General features: G+C 42.6%; 1 protein-coding gene across 1 annotated transcript; it reads right to left on the bottom strand.

Moving 5' to 3' along the window:
* Positions 1–10,847: 10,847 nt before the first annotated feature.
* LOC139229169 (cytochrome b-c1 complex subunit 10-like) lies at positions 10,848–21,311 on the bottom strand. Its single transcript, XM_070860827.1, has 3 exons — positions 21,106–21,311; positions 13,590–13,726; positions 10,848–11,095 (listed from the first exon to the last, which is right to left on the bottom strand). Exons 1-2 carry the CDS (start codon positions 21,294–21,296, stop codon positions 13,609–13,611), a joined length of 309 nt encoding a protein of 102 aa, XP_070716928.1. The 5' UTR covers positions 21,297–21,311; the 3' UTR covers positions 10,848–11,095; positions 13,590–13,608.
* Between the last annotated feature and the right edge of the window lie 2,912 nt (positions 21,312–24,223).

Genomic DNA, 24,223 nt, shown 5'->3' with positions numbered 1-24,223 from the left:
GCGACATCACCACTGACACCTGGGAGACCCTGGTCGAAGACCGCCCTAGGTGGAGAAAGTGCATCCGGGAGGGCACTGAGCTCTTCAAATCTCAACGCTGCGAGCGTGAAGAGGTCAGTCGCAGGCAGCGGAAGGAGCCTGTGGTAAATCAGTGCCCCCCCCACCCCACCCTTCCTCTCACGAATATCTGTCCCACCTGTGACAGGGTCTGTGGCTATCATATTGGACTGTTCAGCCACCAAAGAACTCATTTTAGGAGTGGAAGCAAGTCTTCCTCGATTCCGAGGGACTGCCTATGATGCTATCAATCATCAGATTTTATGGATCAATTGTATCAGGAAGTACTGAGATTTTGTGGAGGTTAGGATCAAATACAATCTTTCAATATATTCACTCATCAATTTCGCTTTTCAGCGTTTAAAAAAAATCTTGTACATAAAACATTAAGAGGCAGAAACAAAGTTCGAATTCTGACTGCACATGTACATTTTAGGCATAATACTTTTGAATCTGGTTCACAACTGTCTTCCCATTTTCATCCTAAAATGCACCATCATACTCACTTTTCCGCTTGTATTTTCACTGTACTGATATAGCCAGACTCATCACGTCATTAGTTCAACTCATTCTTCCCAGGACATGGAAACAGTAGCACACACCATGCCTTCTTAAATTTGGTGTCACTTTATCATTACTGCTTCATTTACCTGGTCTTCTCTCCTGCTCTTTTCAACTACAAATCGAGAAATGGCATACTTCTAATTGGTGGCTATTGTATTTAAGACCTGTTGAGGCTATAATGCAGGGATAAGAAATGGTGACTCATTATAATCAGGTGTGCCGGGAAAACCCAACATTTGCCAAATTCCCCTTCCACAAATAAACATGTTGCATTGCTTTTTTATTGTGAATTCTGAATTTGAAAATCAAGGACATGATCTTTATTGTAGGAAAAAAATTGTTTTAATCACAGGGTCAGCTTGGCTCATTTAATAGCATTCTTGAATCAGAAGGTTGTGGATTCAAGCCCCACTACAGGACACAAATCTATTTTGATAATTCTTGCAATACTGAAGGAGTGCTGCAATATTAGAGGTCCGATCTCACTATTTAAAGAGCAGGATATTCTCCTGTTGCTTTAGCTGACAATTCTTCCCTTAACCAATACCACCCCAAAAAATATCAATGGGTCATTCCTTGCTGTTTTAGTCCCACAAAAATGACTGCAATATTGTTAACACGTGACTGCATTTCTAAAGAACCATTGTGCATGACGTACAATGGGATGTTTCTGAATCAGCTAAGATGCTGTAAAAATAAAAGTTTTTAAAAAAAAGAGGAAAGAAGGGCCAACACAGCAATATGTAAAATTGTCAGGGTGATATATATCTTGCAGCCAACATGTTGAGCAGCAGGTCAGCACTCTGTCCTCTACCGGTAGTGCTCTAATTTAGTTGCTGGAATGCGTCGACAGAAACTTGGAATTTCTTGATGTGCCCCCCAATCCCCGGCAAAGCTCCAGTGAACTAGGCTAACATATTGCTGAAATTGTAGAACGTTCTATTCCATTTACAAATTAGACACTAGTAATTGCTGTGGGAGATCTCCTGATCATCCAACGCAACTGCAATGGAAATCCGTGAGAAATGGTGCAAACGGCCATTTCTCCCAGATTTCCACTGATCTTCCACCAAAGTTATGGCTGGTGATCATGAAACTTCTGCAGAAATTCTACGCCACAAATCCTAAATTGAATCAAGTATGGATTTAAAGAGAGTAAAACCTGTAGCATTAACTTGGTAAATTATACAGTAGTCATTTACTTCAAAAAAACTCAGTTCTGGTGCCTCAATTTTTTTATGCCAATGTCACTCGTCGCCTCCCCCTACCATGCCAAGTCTCATAGCGAGCAAAGATCTTACCCTGTGACATATGCATCACATCCATACTTGGCCTACTATGGGCAAGGACCAGCATCCTTTCCATGACAAGATGCTGATACTAGCACTCAATACAGCTGAAAAGCTTAGCCCAGGCTAGTGTCCAAAACAACAGGTGTTCACCTGGTTGCTTCCTCGCTGGGAAAATGGTGGCGGGGAAGGAAGAATTTCTCCTATCAAAGATAACTTCTAAAAAAAAATTCTGGGGGGGGGGGGAAAGAGAGAAAGAGGTCAGTTAGGTGAAGAAATGCAGATTATTCCAAATATCTGATGACTAATCACCAGTACCATGTGTGCATTAAACTTTAACATTAGAGAACTGTCTCAGGATTTTGCACTTTTGTCTTCCTGAAAATTGTGTACAATTGCATACTGAATGTTGGTTGTTGATGAAGGGTTTTGAGAAACTTGTGCGCCTGCCCTTTTTGTTGTTAGGCATCATAAATTGTGGACAATGAAAAAAGGATACAAATTACAGAGATAAAACTGAACCAAAAAATATTCTTATGTATGGAAAATGTTTTGATAAATAGCAATGTTTGCATAATCTCACTGTCAACATACAACGCCTATATTTGGTACTGACTGTACTATAATGAACATAAGAACATAAGAATTAGGAACAGGAGTAGGCCATCTAGCCCCTCGAGCCTGCTCTGCCATTCAACAAGATCATGGCTGATCTGGCCGTGGACTCAGCTCCACTTACCCGCCCGCTCCCCATAACCCTTAATTCCTTTATTGGTTAAAAATCTATCAGTGATTTGAATACATTCAATGAGCTAGCCTCAACTGCTTCCTTGGGCAGAGAATTCCAGATTCACAACCCTCTGGGAGAAGAAATTCCTTCTCAACTCGGTTTTAAATTGGCTCCCCGGTATTTTGAGGCTGTGCCCCCTAGTTCTAGTCTCCCTGACCAGTGGAAACAACCTCTCTGCCTCTATCTTGTCTATCCCTTTCATTATTTTAAATGTTTCTATAAGATCAGCCCTCATCCTTCTGAACTCCAACGAGTAAAGACCCAGTCTACTCAATCTATCATAAGGTAATCCCCTCATCTCTGGAAGCAGCCTAGTGAATCGTCTCTGTACCCCCTCCAAAGCTAGTATATCCTTCCTTAAGTAAGGTGGCCAAAACTGCATGCAGTACTCCAGGTGCGGCCTCACCAATACCCTGTGAAGTTGCAGCAGGACCTCCCTGCTTTTGTACTCCATCCCTCTCGCAATGAAGGCCAACATTCCATTCGCCTTCCTGATTACCCGCTGCACCTGCAAACTAACCTTTTGGGATTCATGCACAAGGATTACGTTTTAAAGTTAATTTGTTTTAATTGCCGGTGCTTTTAGTGTCCCCTTCCCTTTTATAGGGGGCACTGGGGAAAAATTGTGATTTTAGTGCCCAAAAAAAAACAAAAAAAAAAGAAAAAACAAAAAAAAAAAAAACACAAAAAAGGGGGGAAAAAAAAAATGGGCCTTGTAAATGTCTGGAGTGTCACCCAGGTCGGGTGGCACAGTTTAATGTTTATGTTTTCGCAGGTAGACTCTAAAAGAGTTTCATGCACAAGGACCCCCAGGTCCCTCTGCACCGCAGCATGTTGTAATTTCTCCCCATTCAAATAATATTCCCTTTTACTGTTTTTTTTCCCCCCCAAGGTGGATGACCTCACATTTTCTGACATTGTATTCCATCTGCCAAACCTTAGCCCATTCGCTTAACCTATCTAAATCTCTTTGCAGCCTCTCTGTGTCCTCTACACAACCCGCTTTCCCACTAATCTTTGTGTCATCTGCAAATTTTGTTACACTACACTCTGTCCCCTCTTCCAGGTCATCTATGTATATTGTAAACAGTTGTGGTCCCAGCATGAATCCCTGTGACACACCACTAACCACTGATTTCCAACCCGAAAAGGACCCATTTATTCCGACTCTTTGCTTTCTGTTAGCCAGCCAATTCTCAATCCACGCTAATACATTTCCTCTGACTCCGCGTACCTTTATCTTCTGCAGTAACCTTTTGTGTGGCACCTTATCGAATGCCTTTTGGAAATCTAAATACACCACATCCATTGGTACACCTCTCTCCACCATGCTCGTTATATCCTCAAAGTATTCCAGTAAATTAGTTAAACATGATTTCCCCTTCATGAATCCATGTTGCGTCTGCTTGATTGCACTATTCTTATCTAGATGTCCCACTATTTCTTCCTTAATGATAGCTTCAAGCATTTTCTCCACTACAGATGTTAAACTAACCGGCCTATAGTTACCTGCCTTTGGTCTGCCCCTTTTTTAAACAGAAGTGTTACATTAGCTGCTTTCCAATCTGATGGTACCTCCCCAGAGTCCAGAGAATTTTGGTAGGTTATAACGAATGCATCTGTGATAGAGTATTCAAACAGGCTCATTGAGACAGGCTTTGAAAATTCACAGACCCCCAAGTCAAAGCGACTACGTGCTGCTCAGCATGTTGCATTAACTCATCAATCCACTTGATATTTTCGGACCTTGGGTAGCGAGCCAATAAAACGTTAAAAGACTTTCAATTGAGCCAATAAGATCAAAGAAGGCGAGTTCTTTTCTGTAAATTGATCCAGGTATAAAGTACAGCCATTTTGACCATTTCCTCGCTGAGGAAAGAAACTGAATTTTGGACATTGGACCTATATCTTGAGGTAAGGACTCCTCTTTTTTAAAAAAAAGTCCTCGGTCAAAAGTCTAAATTCGCCTCTCCTACGCGATTCCGAAAGCCTCCGGCTCGAGGTCCCATAGACGTCTAAACTTCGGCGGTGTGTTAGTTAATTAATCACCGACCTACTGATCAGCTAGAAAGCTTACGACTCGAGACCCCAGTAAAGAACTCAATATAATGGCAGCAGGAGATAACAACAAAGAATTGCCTACAACTGTTAAAGGTGGGCAGGCACCACCTCAAGTTTCTTTAGATTTAATTCTCGAACAGTTGAAAGAAGACATAGAGCAACAATTCAACTTATCTAAAACCTGTATTAAGATCGAACAAAAGTACGGAACCTCCAAAGGACAATAGTCCTTGGACGAGATTAAAAGGGTCTGGGGAAAAACGACCCTTATGAAAAATAAAGAGTGAACTAGATGGTCCCTAGCGGTTATGGGACAGATCCGAAACCGGAATGAAATTATAATGCGTTCCCAACATGATCGAGAACTGACCAGTACAAAGGATCAATTGCAAGCAGTTTGTGCACAGCTGCGACAGAAAAAGCTTGAACTTGAAAAGCTGGAAGAGGAAGTTAAAGATCTTAAAGGTGAAATTAAAGAATGGAAAAAATCATTAGGTCAAGAGACAGTAATAGGAAAAGGAAAATGTATTGATCAATTCCCAGGGTACCCATGTTTGGATAAATTAAAAGCGCAAACCCGAAGACACGACCGAGGAATAGATACGGTTTCTGAATCCTCCGACAATACAGTGTCGGAGGATGATGAAGAATTAGGGGTGCGCTTTGCCCCGTTTAAAAAAAAGACGAGTTGTCGTCAAATCAGAAGAGACTGCGGATGAGGGCGGAACCAAAAAAACAAAGAGAAGGGTGTACGAAGAATACTTAGTGCATGATCCGGCAGACCCAGAGAAAATTGATAAATGGTCCAAAGAATTGCCCAATCCAAAGAAAGGGGGAGTAAAAACGTGGGACCAATTGGACCGCTTAAGAAATATATATCAACTTCATCCCTGGGACGGAGTGCAAATTTTGACCATAATGGTGCCAAAAACACAGGGAAGAAAATTGCACAACAAGATAGATGAAGCTTTGGGGCAGAATGAGCAAGAATTAGCAGGATGGGAGGCTATTAAACACTGGCTGCAAGCCTTCAGTCCAGCTAAGACAGACTGGGGAAAAATTGCAGCCTGCCAACAGAAAGGAACAGAGGAGGTCCTGGAGTATGACGAGCGGTTTAGATGCACGTGGCTAGAACATTCGGGTATGAATAATACGGATGAGGAAATGGATGAATAAGCGTTTGGACCCCTGAAAGCAGCTTTCGTGGCAGGTCTAAAGCCAGAACTGTCCAAAATGCTTAAGGTAGTGTTACCGGACTGGGAAGATAGAGGAACTACCTTTGCAGCATTGGTGGATCGATGTAACCAATTAGATCGGGATATGGGAGCTAAAGACCGAGCTGTACAGGATATGGGATGGAAATCCCAGGATTCCGATAAACAGTCATTGGGAAAATTACCTGGAAAATGTCATTATTGTGGGAAAGAAGGTCACTGGGCCAAGACATGCAGGGCAAAACAGAAAGGTCGCGGCTGGGGAAGAGGACGCAGCCAGGGATACAATTCAGCCAACAAGCCAGGCTTGTCACAAGATAACGACCTCATCGAAGCATTTAAGCGACTGACAATACAACAACAGAAGGAGTTACTTGGGATAGCAAAAAACGATTAGAGCCCACCCTGGCCCCCCTCCTCACACTAATACAACAAAGGGGAGATGGGCTATATATAATTGTGAGGGTGGGCGATAAGGATGTGGACTGTCTTTTAGACACAGGGGCGGAATTAACATGCTTACCCCAACAATATGTAGACGATATCCTGCTAGCTTCAAACACGGAAGAACAGCATGAACAAGATTTACGAGCTTTGCTGGATCACCTTCGGCTGAAAGGACATAAAGCCAGCATCGACAAAGCACAAATATCCCAAGAAGAGGTTGTATACCTGGGACAAAAGATTTCACAAGGAAAGAGAGAACTTACCCAGGATAGAACTGCAGCCATTCGGGCTGCTAAAAAAAACACCACTATTCAGGAACTAAGGTCTTTTTTGGGATTGTGTAACTTTAACAGAAATTGGATTGACTCCTTCACACAGCTTGCTCAGCCACTGAATGATATTTTAAAGGGGAAACGTGCCTCTAAAGATGCCATCACCCTCACTAAAGAACAGCAAGAGGCCTTCCCGAGTTTGAAAAAGGCTTTGTATTCAGCACTGGCTCTGGGAATCCCCGACAGTGGTAAGCTATTTACCCTGTTTGTCCATGAGAAAGAAGGATATATGACAGCTATACTGACACAAGAACATGGGGATCGGCAAAGACCCATTGGCTATTATTTGGCAAAACTGGATGCGGTAGCCCTCAGATGGGGAAGTTGCCTAAGGGCCATGGAAGCTACATGTCGAGCGGTAATGATTACTGCAGGTCTAGTCCTCGACCAAAAGCTGATTGTCAAGTGTCCCCACACCGTACACGCTTTGCTGTCTATGAATAGAATGTCTCAGGTGACAGCAGCAAGATGGACCCGCTGGACAGCAGTTTTGGAAGCTCCTAATCTCCATATCGTCCGGGCCAGCCTGGCTAATCCCGCAACTATGCTCCCGATGTCAGAATCGAGGGAGCAAGAGGGGGGAGAATGTGAAGAGCATGACCGCGTGGAGATTTTAAAAGAAACAGAAGAAGCAGCCTTAGCAGCAGAGGAGCCTCTGCACAACCCAGACCTCATCCTGTTTACAGATGGTTCCTCCTTTGTTGACAATGGTACCAGAAAAGCAGGATGGGCAGTTACAACCTTATATGAGGTAGTGGCAAAAGGACGTTTACCCTCAGGAACGTCAGCACAACAGGCAGAGTTACGGGCCCTGTCAGAAGCATGTCGAATAGCAGGATAGCTAATGTCTACACAGATTCGCATTATGCTTTTGGAGTCGCTCACGACTTTGGTATGTTATGGCGGAAAAGAGGATTCCTCGCTGCTGCTGGTACACCTATCCAAAATGGAAAAAAAGTCCGAGACTTACTGGAGGCCATACAATTACCTCAGGAAGTGTCCATCCTGAAGTGTAAGGCCCATACCAAGGAAAATACCACAGAAGCACAGGGAAATGCCCTAGCCGACCAGGCAGCTAAAGATGCCGCCTCACAGGGCGTTCCTCCAGAAGAACCATCACAGATGTGCAGATTGCAAGCACTCAGGACTCTGACACGAGACCTTCAAACAATGCAAGGCGAGTGCTCCAGAGAGGAAAAATGGACATGGATTGAGGCAGGAATTAAGCTATGCGAAGATGGTGTCTGGAGACAAAGAGTTACCGACAAGCCAGTCGCGCCACAAGCGCTTATGCCTTTTTTAGCCCAACAGATCCACTCGTGGGGACATTTGGCCTCACAACAGATGACGGCACAGTTCCAGAAAAGCTGGTGGAGTCGTGGATTTAAAAAACATGCCCAGCTGGTAACAGACTGCTTTGTGGTCTGCCAGAAAAATAATTCTGGACCCATCACGGTAATGCCCCAACTGAGGCCCACTGCCCCTGTCGGACCATTCCAGCATCTGCAGGTTGATTATATATCTCTTCCTTCATGCCAAGGATACACTAACATTCTTGTCATGGTCGACAGATTCTCTAGATGGGTTGAAGCTGTCCCAACTAAAAGAGCCACAGCCAATCACACTGCAAAGGTCTTGTGTAAGGATTACATTCCCCGATGAGGAGTCCCGAGTCGTATTGACTCAGATCAGGGAACATACTTCACAGGTGCTGTCTGCCAAGAAGTCTGCAGGTTACTGAACATTACGTGGGATTTACACTGTCCTTATCATCCACAATCATCAGGACAAGTAGAACGAATGAATCGAACTCTGAAACAACGGCTTGCCAAATATCACCAAGAAGGAACACCATGGCCCCAGGCACTACCAATAGTGCTATGTAGCATTAGGGCAACCCCGAACAGAACTACAGGTCTAAGCCCATTTGAAATTATAACAGGAAGACCCATGTCGCTGCCAGGAACTATCGATTTACAGAAAGCTGATGTTCACTTAATGAGTGACACTTTGTTATCATACTGTCAGAACTTAACCAATGCTATTAGTTCTGTTTCCCGACAGGTATCGGCAGCTTGGAGTAATCCACCCGAAGGAGGACACGACATCATCCCGGGAGTCTGGGTCTATGTGAAAAAGTTGCATAAAGAACCTTTGGTTGCCAAGTGGGAGGGACCTTATCAACTGTTATTGACCACCCAGGCAGCTGTTAAAGTCCAAGGAAAGAAAGCCTGGATCCACGCTTCACACGTTAAACGAGCACCCGTAACTGAAGCTGAAATCTAATAAGGACCATTACATTTTGCGAAAATGTATAAATTTACTGTAGTATTGATTGTAGGTATTCTAGGCATAGGCCTACTTCTTACTAGCCGACCCTCTGCACCAAAGGGAAATAGTAGGGTAGCAAAGGTATTATATGTAAATATCTTTTACTTTTATATTGTTTGTTTATGTTGGTTAAATGTTGTTGCGACCAGGCGGCTGTAGCTGCTGTCCCGCAGGTGAGACACCTTGCAGGTCCCAGCAGACCGTCTGTACGTGGCACAGGGGTATATTATGCTTAAGGAAAGGTGGTTTACTGGTTGAATTGATATTGATTTGGATTAAATTGGAAAAAGGTTAATTAACCTATTAAAACCAGACTTCCATTGTGGCCACGATGGAACTCGGGTTGGTGTAAATTTGTGTGGAAGCTACTAGTCTGGACATGTGGCGAAACACCAACAAATTTTGGAAGGAAACTCTATTAACATGTATGAAATTATTTTGTAGAATGTTTAACCAGTGATACCTGAAGTTTTATGATTCAGTTTGTGAAAGAATCAAAGGGGGGATTGATAAGAGTATTCAAACAGGCTCATTTAGACAGGCTTTGAAAATTCACAGACCCCCAAGTCAAAGCGACTACGTGCTGCTCAGCATGTTGCATTAACTCATCAATCAACTTGACATTTTCGGACCTTGGGTAGCGAGCCAATAAAACGTTAAAAGACTTTCAATTGAGCCAATAAGGTCAAAGAAGGCGAGTTCTTTTCTGTAAATTGATCCAGGTATAAAGTATAGCCATTTGGACTATGTGTCTCAGTAAGAACGACCTGGCTTGAAGCCAAGCAGTTTGTTGCTCTCTGCCGAGATAAAAAAGTTAAAACTACCATCGGAGTTCGTATTTCATTGGAAATTAAGAGATCTAACAATCTGCTATAACTTCTGCTATCTCTTTTAATACCCTGGGATGCATTTCATCAGGACCAGGGGACTTGTCTACCTCGAGTCCCATTAGCCTGTCCAGCACTACCCCCCTAGTGATAGCGATTACCTCAAGGTCCTCCCTTCCTACATTCCCGTGACCAGCAATTTTTGACATGGTTTTTGTGTCTTCCACTGTGAAGACCGAAGCAAAATAATTGTTTAAGGTCTCAGCCATTTCCACATTTCCCATTATTAAATCCCCCTTCTCATCTTCGAAGGGACCAACATTTACTTTAGTCACTCTTTTCCGTTTTATATATCGGTAAAAGCTTTTACTATCTGTTTTTATGTTTTGCACAAGTTTACTTTCGTAATCTATCTTTCCTTTCTTTGTTGCTTTCTGAGTCATTCTTTGCTGCCGTTTAAAATTTTTCCCAACCTTCTAGTTTCCCACTAACCTTGGCCACCTTATACGCATTGGTTTTTAATTTGATACTCTCCTTTATTTCCTTGGTTATCCACGGCTGGTTATCCCTTCTCTTACTGCCCTTCTTTTTCACTTGAATATATTTTTGTTGACCACTATGAAAGAGTTCCTTAAAAGTCCTCCACTGTTCCTCAATTGTGCCACCGTTTAGTCTGTGTTTCCAGTCTACTTTAGCCAACTCTGCCCTCATCCCACTGTAGTCCCCTTTGTTTAAGCATAGTACGCTCGTTTGAGACACTACTTCCTCACCCTCAATCTGAATTACAAATTCAACCATACTGTGAACCTAGGAGAGACTGATGCTATCGCTGGGATAGTGCACCAATTAATACTATGCACTCACTACACTCTGATCCCACTTTAGTACTCCGATTGTAAGAGACACTAGAGTTATAAAGACTTGACATTTATCAATAAATTACAAGTGTTCATATTTTATTTTAGCTGAAGGATGCATTTTGAGGCAAGACCCAAGTAATCTTAATTGTTCAAGTGGATACAATCTGTTTGTTTCACATTAACACAGCCAGCCTCAAAAGCTGCTATAACGCATTCCTGCTCCAGCTTTAAAGTTCAAAATCAAAAATATTCAGTTCAGAAATGTCTCGACTGTCCTGATGTCCGAAGCCATTGGTCACTTGTCTGGATTGTTCAGCTACATCCTGCAAGACAGAAAACAAAACAAATAAGTCATCAAATGTATTTAATACACAACAGTGCTAGCGCTAGCCAAAACAGCTCAAGATGTTTTCCTTGATTTTTGGCTACAGGAATGTAAGAGAAAATTGGCATTAGGGGTATAAGTGAAATAAGGTTTAAAGTGCCGGCTTCTACATCAGTTCAGCAAAAGGGGCAGAAGATCTGTGGCTGACCTCACATTCTAACATATTCCAGCACCAAGGACCCTGAGGCCTCTGATTCAACATTGATGTACCAAAACATTAGATAACATTAAAGGTATGTCCAGTCCAGCAAGATAAGACTCTGTGAAAAGACTCTAAACAGACTTTTAGGCGCTACGTACGATCAGCAAATTCTAACCCAATGAGATCATCCCAGTTAAGGTCTAACGATTGCCTTGAGATCTTGGTCTGTCAATCCAAAATATTACTAATAAGGTAATCCAGTTAGAGGTCGAGGGAAGTCGTACCGGGGGGCGAAGGGATCTATGAAACGTATAAATGATGTACAATTTTGCTATTCAGGGAACATCTCCACTCACAGGTGGCTGTGATGAGAAGTGTTCCCGGACGTCCGTAATTAAAAGATCGTTATACCTTGCCATCCGTCTCCATCTAATACTTCGAGGGCTGCTACACGGGTTGGGATGAGCGTCGACCCTTTATATCAAAGGGCCCGCTCGTGGGAAGAGAAGCCTTCCCATTTTCCCCTTCAGGAATAACTTGTGCAGAGAAAGCACAAACTGAAGAGCTTGCTACATATTGAGCAGTTTTATGGACGCAGAATGTGGCTTACCATTGGTTCGATTCACAACTCAATATGTGGCATTAAAAAAATTGTGTGGGCAGAGGGGGGAAACGGTATAGAGAGCAAAGTAGGAGGGGTGCATTTAGAATAGGAAAAATGACGATGACTAGATCCTGAAGGACAAGGAAAATGAAGCAATGAGGATAGACTGTGTGGCTATTTCCTGCTTGTATAATCTTTACTTTGTCACAGACGTTCCTTCAGGTGAGTCAGGAAGAACTATATGTTCAAGTCAAATAGGACTATCTGGATTGACCATTCGAATTCCTATAGATGGATATACTGAGGTCAGCATTCAACAAATTCCAACCGTGAACAAAGTATGCTTATGAAAAGACCAATCATGAAGTATTAGCTGATTAATATTGTGATACATCACAATTTAAAATAGATTCTCTAAAATACTACTTAAATTTACTTTTAATGTCTAAAGTTTGCCCATTATCCCCAATCTTACTGACACGTGGTCCACCAACACTGACATTTTAAATTATTTTCTTCACCTTTAATCCCTCCTTGGCTTGATCCTCTCCATCAGTGTCCGTCTACAACCCCCATCCCCCCAAACTCTTTGCGCCTTTGCTTCAAACCATTGGCAGCCATGCATTTGGTCACCTATTGCTCCTCTCTAGAATTCTCTTTGCAAATTCTACCACCACTCCTTTAAGACCATCTTTCAAGATGACCTCTTTGACCAAACCTTGTCACCCTCCCAAAACTTTGGCTAATGCCCTTGAAGAACATGGAGATAATTTCTACCTTAAACATGTTATATAAATGCAAGTTGCCATTTAAGTTCCTGCCCTCCAGCACCTTTCTCGAGCAGTTATTCTTGTGATGCAAGCTTAAACCTAATTACTGAAAAACTGTGGTGAAGAACCAATGACCATAGTGCAGAATTAAAAGAGCATGAGAATTGGGAAGTATTGATTAACGGTATGAAGTTTGGCTTTTAGCAGTATGATCATTGTAGAAGAAAGGACTGAGGGAGACAAGAATTTCCACTCTTCAGCTCCTGAGAAAGAACGGAGGGAGGATACAGTGCATTGAATAATGAATTTAGAGCTATCTAAATCTTAAGTGCAGTGGGTAGTGTAATGGGAGAAAGAATTGTCTGGGGTTCAGATAATATGCCATTTTTATCAAGAGTTTTTGTTAGGTTGAATGGAAGAAGCAATCATCCAGCAATGACACAAAATCAGCCACGAGGACACAAACATATTTGCCAGAAAACTAAGTTAATAATAATTATTGTCGTAATTATTTGAAAAAAGCCACCTAACCCAGGAAATGACTTTTTCTCGCACTCCACACCAGCAACACCCACTGTAGATTCATATCAAAACCAATTCTACTCATTGTGATATTTCATGTGACCTTACACCCAAAGAAAATTTCGATCTATCAGAAACTAAATGCCCACTATTGTAGCGAGAATATTATTGACACACAAGCTGAAGTTTCCAAAGCATCTTGAACAGCCAAAGAATGTCAAAAAGCACACTGGTCATTAATAACAGCATCACTTCATTAAACCTCAGTTTACATAGACCAACATCCTTATTTTAGTCTGAATAAATATATTAAGAAACATTTTTACTCAACTTAGACAATATGAGTTTGTAACTAATTGCAACAAGTTTAGGAAAAACTGAAACGGCAGTTTACCATTGAATCGGTGAGTAGTTCATTCAGTCTTGAATTTTCCTCTTATGTACGGGATACGACCCATTATTACTTTCCAGTCTGTAGTGTATACCAGTGCTACACTACCAACAGCTCCCCATGTTGCCATCACTGGAATCCTACAAAAACAAATTATATATAATGCAGAAATTTTACATTACATTCTGAAGCATGTTTGTTACAATATAATGTCTTTGTTTCATGCCCTTAATTTTTGCTCAATAAAATTAACAGGCCAGATTCCCATGGCTTTTGGCTATAGTGTCCTCATAAAATTAAGCCTTCAGTTGTATTTTTTCCTATATTCCCTTTTATTTCTATAGATCTGTACAGATAAATAATTGTAATTTCTCTCCTTCCAATACATTATTTTAAAGAAAGTCAGCTGTATTTCCTTATTAACCCTAATTAACTTCACATACAATGAATTACTTGCTGTAAAATGAAATGCAGTGTGGACAAACAGGGCTCCCATTCATCAAACAATGACGATGGCCCCCTTTCTCTCTCTCTAACCCCCCCACCGCTTTGATCCCAGTCTCTCTCCCCTTTCACTTTCTAAAGTTTACAGAACACAAAAAAAGTCTACAACAGGTGTGCTGTCAGAAGTCTTTTTTTTGGACACCCAGTTTGCCTTTTGTAATTTGCCATCAAGCTTTGGATCAAATAATTAAAAAAAAACTTTTCAGCAGAAATTGTTATAAGCTAAAGAAAAAAATCTGCAGTATAGCTGACTGGATCCAGAGAAATGAGGTATACTGCACAATCCAAATTCAGCTCATTGCATCATAGCTCGAGGCAAAAATATCAATTTGGGAGAGGCTGAGGCCTTTAAGTAGAAACTATAATTAAAGCATTAAAAAACAATTCAAGAGATACATTTTATGTTAGTGAAATATGCATTTTTTGAAAATTTTGGTTAAACTTTTTTTCTTGAACATTAGAAATTTCAGTTTGGGAGGAAAGAAACAGATGACATTTTTTTTTCCAAAGGCATTTTGAAGGAAAGTTATAGGGGCTGAAATTGCCCCTTTCCTTAAGGTCTGTTACCACCGCAAACTGGCGGCCACGCTGCGGAGTGGAGACCGACTTTTGGTGGAATGGCCGCTGTTAGCCCAACTGCCCTCCCGAGTTTTCCCAGCGGTGCCCCGATCTCCCCTTACCGCTTCCCTGCAGCCGATCGGTGTTAAACACGTCATCACCATGCGCCCTGCCAATCTAACCCTTCCGACGGCGACATTCCCCTTGGAAAATCTTCGGCCCGCCGTGTGGTATCAAAACAAGTTTTCCCTCTGGTGGTCCAGTGAGGCTGAGGCCTTTTGCAGCGGCCGTGCGGTTTCCCGTAAAGGGGAGAGCTCACTGCTGCTATGTTTTTTTTTTGTCGGCCGACTGCTATGTCAGCCCGACAATTATATCCCTGGGTTCTGCTGGGCCGCCAACAGGCAGCTTAAGCACCCCCTCTTGGGTGCCAGGCCACTAGCCCGGCCAAAACCCTCCCTGATGGTCTGGTGGACCGAAGTTTAGAAAGCGTGGCTCTCCCCTTTAAGTGAAGGTGAGAGCCGCGGTGACGTGGCGCGTGATGACATCATCATGGCGGTGAATACGCATCGCCCCCCACCCCCCCAACTTCCGCCCCTCAGTTGTGGTCACCGCCGTGTTTTTGCCCCTCAGGTGTAGTCACTGCCTCCCATTATGACCGACTTCCGGATGAAAAAAAAACAAAGAGCGCAATTTCCTGAAAGAATCAACCTGAACCGCAGCTGTAATAAAAAAACATCGAAACGGGGTGGGGGGCAATTTGTACTCCATGATTTCAAATGGTACAGAAAGGAAGTGTGAAAATATGCAAAATTTTGAATATACTATAGCTATAATTCGCAGCGTCCCCATTTATATTCTCTTTATGATTCTCCAAAACATATTTTTGAAGAATTCTCTTTTAGGCTAAAATTAATGAGTTGAAACTGCTTCATGGGGTTACTTTGTTTCGGTGATGTAATTCCTTGTAACATGATTGCCAGGGATTCGTAAAATTGAGAGATGAGACTTTGTCAAGTCAATCATATCACCCAAAACCAATGCGCAGGGATTATACGTGCCAATGATCCATCATTTAAAAAACGCCACTAAATCCCTGCCTCACGTGACTTGCTTTTACAGGCAATGGTCTAGAGCTGTATCAAACATATACAAATCAGGCTAGTCATATATTTAGCAATATGTTAGAAAAAGTGACATATCAGAAATCTTGATTGATGAAACTGATAGAAATGTTATGTGATCACTATTAGCTAATGAGAATACTCATAAGGGATACATCAGATTATTTTTTGTACATTCGGAAGTCTTGCATATAACACATCACAAAGTGGCAACGTTAAAATTGGTTTGTACCGGAGGGAAAAAAAAATCAGTCACGCTTTTCCCAGTGGTTCAAAGAAGGAACTTAGCTATACTGATTTTCTGAAATATAAATCGGCAAACATACCAAAGCAACCACTTGAAAGACTAGAATTTCAATAAGGAAGCTGAATTTATCTTTTTCCAGTGGTTCCTGCTGCCATTATTATTGCTAGCCCAGTGAATCTATAGCTGTACAATAACACCTATAAAGATAACAAAATATTTAAATCTCCCTAAAACCATTAAAAGTTATCCATGCAACTGCTTGCATATTATTTCAAATTCCTAAAATACTATTCCTTTCCAGTCTGCCCTCCTGTGTTTCAACACCTATAGACAAATTTGGTAAATGGGATGGCGAACCTTCAATGGGAGTTATAGATTTCATCCTGCTACAGTAGAAACCCAAAATTCACCACTCCAACCAATGTGGCATGACCAGATTGAAAAAAAAATCTTCAACGGGACCAGAAAAGTCATAGCTTGTCAATAAATTGTGTGAAAGTAATACATAATGGGAGCTGTGGTTTTTGCTTGACTTTTGTAGAAGTACATTACCAAGGATTGCAATCCTGCCACAGCACTGAAACGGCCCAAATCAATGTGACTGTGGCCATGGTGCACTATCCCTCCTCATTGTTCTCGACTTCTCTGCAGCCTTTGACATTGTTGACCACACCATCCTCCTCCAACACTTCTCGTCCATTGTCCAGCTGACTGGGACCACCTTTGCCTGGTTCCACACTAACTTATCCCGTCGCAGCCAGAGGATATCCTGTAGTGGCTTCTCTTCCCGCTCCCACACCGTTACCTTGGGAGACCCCCCCCCAAGGATCTATCTTTGATGCCTTCCTATTTCTCATCCACATGCTGCCCCTCGGCGACATCACCTGAAAACACGTCAGCTTCCACATGTACGCTGACGACAGCCAGCTCTCCCGCAACATGACCTCTCTCAATTCTTCAGTGGACTCGGTGTTGCCAGTCCTGGGTGAGTCGATATTTCCTCCAATTAACCATTGGTAAGATCAAAGCCATTGCCTTTGGCCTCCCACCACAAACGCAGTTTCCCAGCCACTAATTCCAACCCACTCCCTGGTCATGGTCTCAAGCTGAACCAGACCTCGACGTTCTATTGACCCTAAACTGAGCTCCTCTCCATCACTAAGGCCACCTACTTCTACCTCCATATGCCTTTGCCCATCTGCTGCTGGAACCCTCACCATGCTGGTTACCTCCGGACTCGATTATTTATTTCAATGCTCTCCTGGCTGGCCTCCCACCTGCCATAAATTTGCTCATCCAATACGTACATTGGCTCCCAGTCCACTAATGCTGTGATATAAAAATTCTCATCCTCGTGTTTATATCCCTCTATTGCCTTACCCTTCCTGATTTCGGTAACCCCCTCCAGCCCGAAAACCCTCAGAGCTCTGCGTCCCTCCACTTCTGGACTACCATTGTTGGCCATGCCTTCAGTAGTCCAGCCCTTCCTAAACATACCTCCATTAACAGTCTCCTTAAAACCTACCTCTTTGACCACTTTTTGGTTACATTTCCCAATGTCTCCTCCTTTGGTTCGGTGTCAATTTTTGTCTGATTACGCTCCCGTGAAGAATCTGGAGTTACTTTACTACATTAAAAGCGCGATATAAATACAAATTGTTGTTGTAACGTGAGTGAGTTGTTGCAGTGCATTGGTAGACCACACATGCTGCAGTGCCAGTGCGTTGCTGATGGGGGTGGATATAGAACATAGTACTTGCAGCTTAAGCAAATGTTGCAAATCCACCATCGGAGGTAGGGGAAAAATTGTATTTTTGCAACGTAAATAATTGAGAATAAGGTCCTGGAGAAGGAAGAATAATGTTACTTTGCATCTTAAAAGGTTGTCAGAGAAGTGATCTATTGCTTCAGTAAATTGCCAACATCATGGCAACAGGCAAGCCACTGGAGCACTTAGGCAGAAACTATCCTCCAGCTGCCAGACAATCCATGAGCAATATGTGCACACAATGGTCTGAGCTATCAGAGAACAAAGTTAGAAATGTTGGACACGAGGAACAAGAGAAGTAAATTTGGACCAGTTAAACAAAACTGCTAGTGCAGCAACTCAACTTCTACAGGACGGTTTATGCTTAAATCCATCCATTGGGGCTGAAATTGGTCAAAACCAATGGTCCGCCCATTTCTCGCACAAATTCCGCCCCGGTGGTTTGTGGTTTCATACCGCCGGGGCGGAATGTGTGCGATTTGTCACTTTTTTCTCGGCGGTATGCCAAGCGGAGTGCAGCCGGCGGTGAGTCCTTTTCACTTGGGAATTTTCAGGTCCAGAGTTGTGTGCACGCGCGTGAGAATGCGCAGAGACTGCCAGCCTGAGAGCGCTGTAATATATGGGGGGGGGGAATTGCTGCTGTGGATGGAGATACCTGTGGAGGGAGATCGCTGATGTGGAGGGAGATACCTCAGGAGGGAGATCGTTGATGTGGAGGGAGATCGCTGCTTTTGGGGGGGGGGGGGGAGGGGGTCGGTCGCCACTTGGGGGGAGGCGGGGAAGAGACTGGGGTGGGTGGGAGATAAAACATTTTTTTTAAAAAAAAACAGGTAAAGATGCATACTATCGACAGAAGATTGACTTAAAACCTTTTCCAGGGCGGTCTGTCAGGTTGGTGGTATGTCGGTGCTAAGTGATGAATTTTGCAATTTTGGTTGGTATGTTGGCGGTGTGCATGGGCCGACAGTATGCATACCGCCCAGCTGTATGTCGCTGATGAATTTTACGATTTTGGGCGGTATGTTGGTGGTCTGCCCACCAATTTCGGGTCCATTATCCTTTATTTACAGTACCATTCCTTCGTTTCTCAACTAGCACAATATCCAACAGAACATACGCAAAGCCATTTACAATCTGGTGTATGAATTGCTCCTTCATACAGATTTTATGCACAGTAAATATAGCTTTGCAATATAGACAGCTGTGACAATAGCATTACTGAGAAAGCAGCTGCAAGATACAGAAGCAAGTTGCATACAATTCGTTGAATCAAATCACGTAGGAGCATCAAATGTTATCAAAATTGTCACGAGGCCAGAAAATGGTTTAAAATCTTTTAGATCTTGCATGGGTGTTTTAACTTGTGGAATAAGCTGCCTCTTAGTGCTGTAAATGTTGAATCTGAAGATTTTCAGAAAGGAAATGGAACCCTTTTTCTTTGTAAGGTGTAAACGATATCTAAACATCCCAAGGCGATTCATAGAGATGCAGTCCCCCCAAAAAACAGAACCAAACAAGGTGCTATTAGGAAGAGGTACAAAAGCTTGATGAAGAAGATAGGATTTAAGAAGTATCTTAAAGGAGGAGAGGAATGTGGAGAAGCATATGAGTATAAGGAGGGGCTTAGGCAGCAATTCCAATGACCAGGTTTTGTGGGGTGGGGGGCAGGTACAAGATTCCAAAGAAATGGATAATTTGGGGGGGGGGAGTTGCAGGATTGGAGGAGTTTCGAGATAGAGGTGAGGCCATGAAGCAATAAATACAAAAATGACTATTTTTAACTTGTGGTAGAAGACTTGCATTTATATAGCACCTTTCACGACCATCAGACTTCTCAAAGCGCTTTACAGCTAACTTTTGGAATGTAGTCACTGTTGTAATGTGGGAAACATGTTGGGTGTTGGGAGAATCGAGAGGTCATGGTGATGGGCGAGTAGAATTTGGTGCAGGATAGGATACAGGCAGCAGAGGTTCGAGTTAAAGTTTATTGAGGGTGCAGGATGGCACTGAATAGTCGGATCTCGAGGAGACAAAAGCATGGATGAGGGTATCAGCATGACTGAGGTTAAAACAGAGGCAGGTGATATTATAGAGGTGGAAGCAATTGGTCTTTGTGAATGAGTGGCCACTCCAGAATGGTCTTTCTCTAATTTTAAGATTGTGCCCCCTTGTTCTGAATTCCCCTACCAGAAGAAATTGCTTCGCTGTATCTACTCTATCAAATCTTTTTGTCTTTTAAAACACCTCAATTAGATCACCCCTTTAATCTAAAGCGAATATAAACCAAATTTATGCAATCTGTTCTCATTATTTAACTCTTTAAGCCCCATTATCATTCTGGTAAATCTGTACCACCTCCCAAGATGAATATATTCCTCAAGATGTAATGCCCAGAACTGAAAGCAATACTGTGGATGGGGTCTGCCCAAGTCTCTGTACAAGTGAAGCTTAATTCTCTCCCTTTATATCCCAGTCCTCTTAAGCTAAAAACCAATATTCCATTAGCCTTTTTGTTTTTTTTTACCTGCCCACTAGCCTTTGGTGCTTTATCTACATGGACACCCAAATCTCTTTGCGCCTCCACAGTTCCGAGGTTTCTCACCATCACGAAAATCAAAGGAAAAGGACTAGCTTCCCGCTACAATATTCCCTTTAGTGGCACAATCGACGTCAGGCAGCATTTTACAGATTAAAAAACGCTAGTCGTCATCTCTTAACTGGTTTTGCACCACTATTTATCTGAACTATGGACAGGCGTTTACAAGCTCTGAGAGCAGTACCAAGTCAGCATCTGGAGTAAAAAGAGTTGCAATATTTACCAGCCCAGGTCTCTGGCCAACTAAAAGGAATCACGGTGCATTCAAACCACAGTGGCTAAGGGCATTTCACTCAAGGTCAACTTGAACAAGAAGCAGGACTGATTTTAATCATGATTGGTACAACAGCCAATATCTAAGATAATTATGGAAACACAGTGACATTTTAGGATATCCAACTGAGGAATAATAAACCAGTAGGTAGAAAACTGAACTTTATTTGTTGAGAATTAAAAAAAAACAGGACACACCAGGAAATATTAAATCCAGGGACACGGTGTTTAAAAGATGGATTGTAGGAGGAAGGGGTGAAGGGGGACACAGCTTAATTCAGCCCCAGGAGCTGCTCCAAGGCGCGGGCCGAAGCGGCTGGACCCGCTGACCCTGCTGCAATGGTCTCTGGCCCCATAGCTCGGGGGCCGGGATCTTTCAACCTTCCCTTCCCTTCCAACAAATACAGCCGCCCCCGCCACTTTACCCACAGCCACCGGCCCCGCGTCCTTACCAGTTTTTGAGCAGCTGGACGTATTTGGGTCCGATAACTTTCTCCAACATTTCGGCTCGCCCTCTGCTGCCCAACACCCGCAAAATGGCGACACCAAACCCCACCCCCAGGCGTGCCAAGTCAGCGCCTGACAAAACACTGGCGGCCAAGTCATCACGGAAATACACCTTTTCACATTTGTCATTTGTCATTTAAAACAAAAAAAAATCTTTCAAGTTAAAAAAAATACATCGCAGCCGTACCAAAGTTGTAAATAGTGTGCCCTGCCAAGGGGTCTTCACAAAGCAGTACCCAGCCAGCGGTGCTGCCCCCAGTGGAGGGAGCTGGAAGGAGCCGGGCATGCTGCAGCAGAGCCGCGAGGGGCAGCAGAGAGTGCGGTGCCAACACAGCAGTGTCTGCACTGCAGCAGCTTGCAAAGCGCAAACACTGGCGCCACATTCAAACAGCACAATTCATCCCAAATGATCATTTATTACTGTAAAGGTAAACTTTTTAAAAAAAACAAAGTAATTTCTATTTTTCAGGCATGAAAACGAATCCTGCTTAGTTAAAAAAAAGATATAACCCGCAATTGCATGCTATTCGCAATCAGTGAGATCTTATTGATAAAATATTTTAAATCAATAGCTTTGAAAATTAAAGCGTTGAATTATAAAACAGAAGCACTCAACATAAACAATAAAAGATAAACCAAGTCACTGAGAATAGGACTTCACAAAGGTGCGTTATATAGTCCAACACCAGCATCCTATCCTCTCTCTTTTCATCAAGGGTACCTTCAGGAAGTAGTGCACAAAGGAGGTTGAAAGTTTTTGAGGAACAGCGTAATTGCATCCTTTTCAAGATACCATGCCATCATTCGCATCGGCCCAAAATACGCAGGGCTTTTCTCAATCATCAAACTCAAAAAGTTTGGCAAACATATTTTTTCTTCCAAGAATTCCCATTTAAGTGTGAAATCACGGGATTTCTCCCGATCTTCCGCCGTATCTTCAGCAGAAACCCTACCAAATGGTATAAACGGCCTGATGTCGCGTTTCTCTGGGGCTTCTGCCGAAATTACGGTGGAAGATCGGGAGAAGTCGATGGAAACTCTTTTACCAGGTTAGATTGACGCATTCATATACTACTCATTTCGTCAGTATGTCATTTGTTTACTTGGAGAGGTAATGTTAGAGATGGCTTAAATGTAACGTTGCACGGCGTAAAATATATTTTGAAATATGTAGTTGATAATTACTCGAGTTTCATAAATAAAACCCGGTGATTGAAGTATTTAAGAAAGTAACTGGCATAAATGTCTAAAATTTGATATAATAGAAACGCTTTGAAAAAGTCCTATTAAGCGGAATTATTTCTGGTGTGCTCTCCGAAGTCAAAATGCAATCAAGAAAGCATATTTCAGGCAGGGACTGAATACTGGTCAGGTTTCGGGTTGTTGGTTGCCGAGAGATTTCATCATATGACTATGGCATTAAGGGCTGAGCCAAGTGAATTTATTGATATTTAAGATGCCAAAGGGTACAGATGAGATCAATATCATGTTTAAAAAGTCACATATTTTACATTGGGGGCGGGGCGGAGATGAAAAGTCGGTTTTAATTTAACTATAGAGAAGGCGGTGAATGTACGGAATGGATTAGTATTGGGCTGCCAATCCTCAAGAATTGCCCAGTAGTCTCCCGGAACAGGATGTGTGACTCCCGAGCACGACTGCCGGTGACCCAACTTAAGTTCCTGGAGTTCACTTACAGCCAGCCATGCATACCTTGGCCCCTGGTGGATGGCTGGTCACACTGCGGTGGTGGCGGCGATGCTGCGGGCGCGCAAGAAAACAAGACGAGAACATCGGAGAGTCACACAGCGGAAGGGGAATTTGAGAGGATTGCAAGGATCTGAGGCAGGAGTGGCTGGAAGGTAGGGAAACACATTTCTGTGTACTGCATGTAGCCAGTCCAGGGTGTAAATATCTACATGCCCTCTGAGGTTACAATACCTCCCGGATTGGCCGAGAATCTCCTGAACCATCTCCTGCGCAGTACCGATTATTACCAAATGACGAAGAGGAGAATGCGGTTTACAGCTCTGAAACAAATCGGGCGATTATGAATTTGCAAGATAATATACTCAAGTTATCAATGTAACCGAGTATGCACTTCCATAGTTGAGCTTCAGTTTCAACAATATCATGTTCAGGTAAGTCGTTCAAAATTATAGCCTTCTGCACTCAGCAGAAACACAGATCAAGCCATTAAGTGAAATGCAACATTTGCAGTTTTGATTTCAATTGGGCTCAGATCAAGTTAGTTGTACTTTCCACTACTGAACGCCACTTTTAATCGAAACCATTGAATCTGGTATCCGCTCATAGACCTCATTAAAATGAAATTACAGCATTACCCCAAACCCGGTAAGGCTGTAACAAATAGGAAATATGAGATAGTCGAAAGGACAAGGCAGGCCAATTTGATTTAAAAATTCATCTGCAAGTCAGTCAGAAGTACAATTATAGCTAGCTCCATAGGACAGATTAGCTGAGTTACGAAATTCTTACCTGTGGCTCAAAGGTGTAGGTTCAAGCCCTATTACAGGACTTGAGCACATATCTTAAACTTTCATCAGCAATACTGCATTGTCAGACGTACTGGCTTTGCAATGATACTTAAACTGCCTTTTTAGGTGGATGTGAAAGATCCCTTGGCACTATTCAAGAAGCAAGGAAGTTCTTCTGTTGTCCTGGCCGCCATTGACTCGTCAACCACTACCACCAAAGCAGGATAGAATTGGCCATTTATGTCATTGCTGTTTGTGGAACCTTACTGCGAACAGTTTGAGTGCAGTTTGCCTATAAAACAATGGTGTAGGAAGGCCCCAGGATATAAAAGGGACTAGATAAATGTCGATGCTTTGAAGTCCTCAAAAAAGTCAAATTAGTTAAAAAGAGACTCAATTGTAGAAGTTACCAAGAAGGCTCCAAGAACTCGTGGAAAAGACAACGTTGTTTACATCAGGTCCAATTCCAGTATTCCTCCTCTCAAAAATAGGGCATGAAGTACACATCTGTAGATACATTAGAATTGTTAAATCATATTTTATGAAAAGTTGTCTAAAATCTAAG

This window comes from Pristiophorus japonicus, chromosome 18 (assembly GCF_044704955.1).
Source record: "Pristiophorus japonicus isolate sPriJap1 chromosome 18, sPriJap1.hap1, whole genome shotgun sequence".
In the NCBI taxonomy this organism is placed as follows: domain Eukaryota; kingdom Metazoa; phylum Chordata; class Chondrichthyes; family Pristiophoridae; genus Pristiophorus; species Pristiophorus japonicus.
This window is presented reverse-complemented; position numbering and strand designations above follow the sequence as displayed.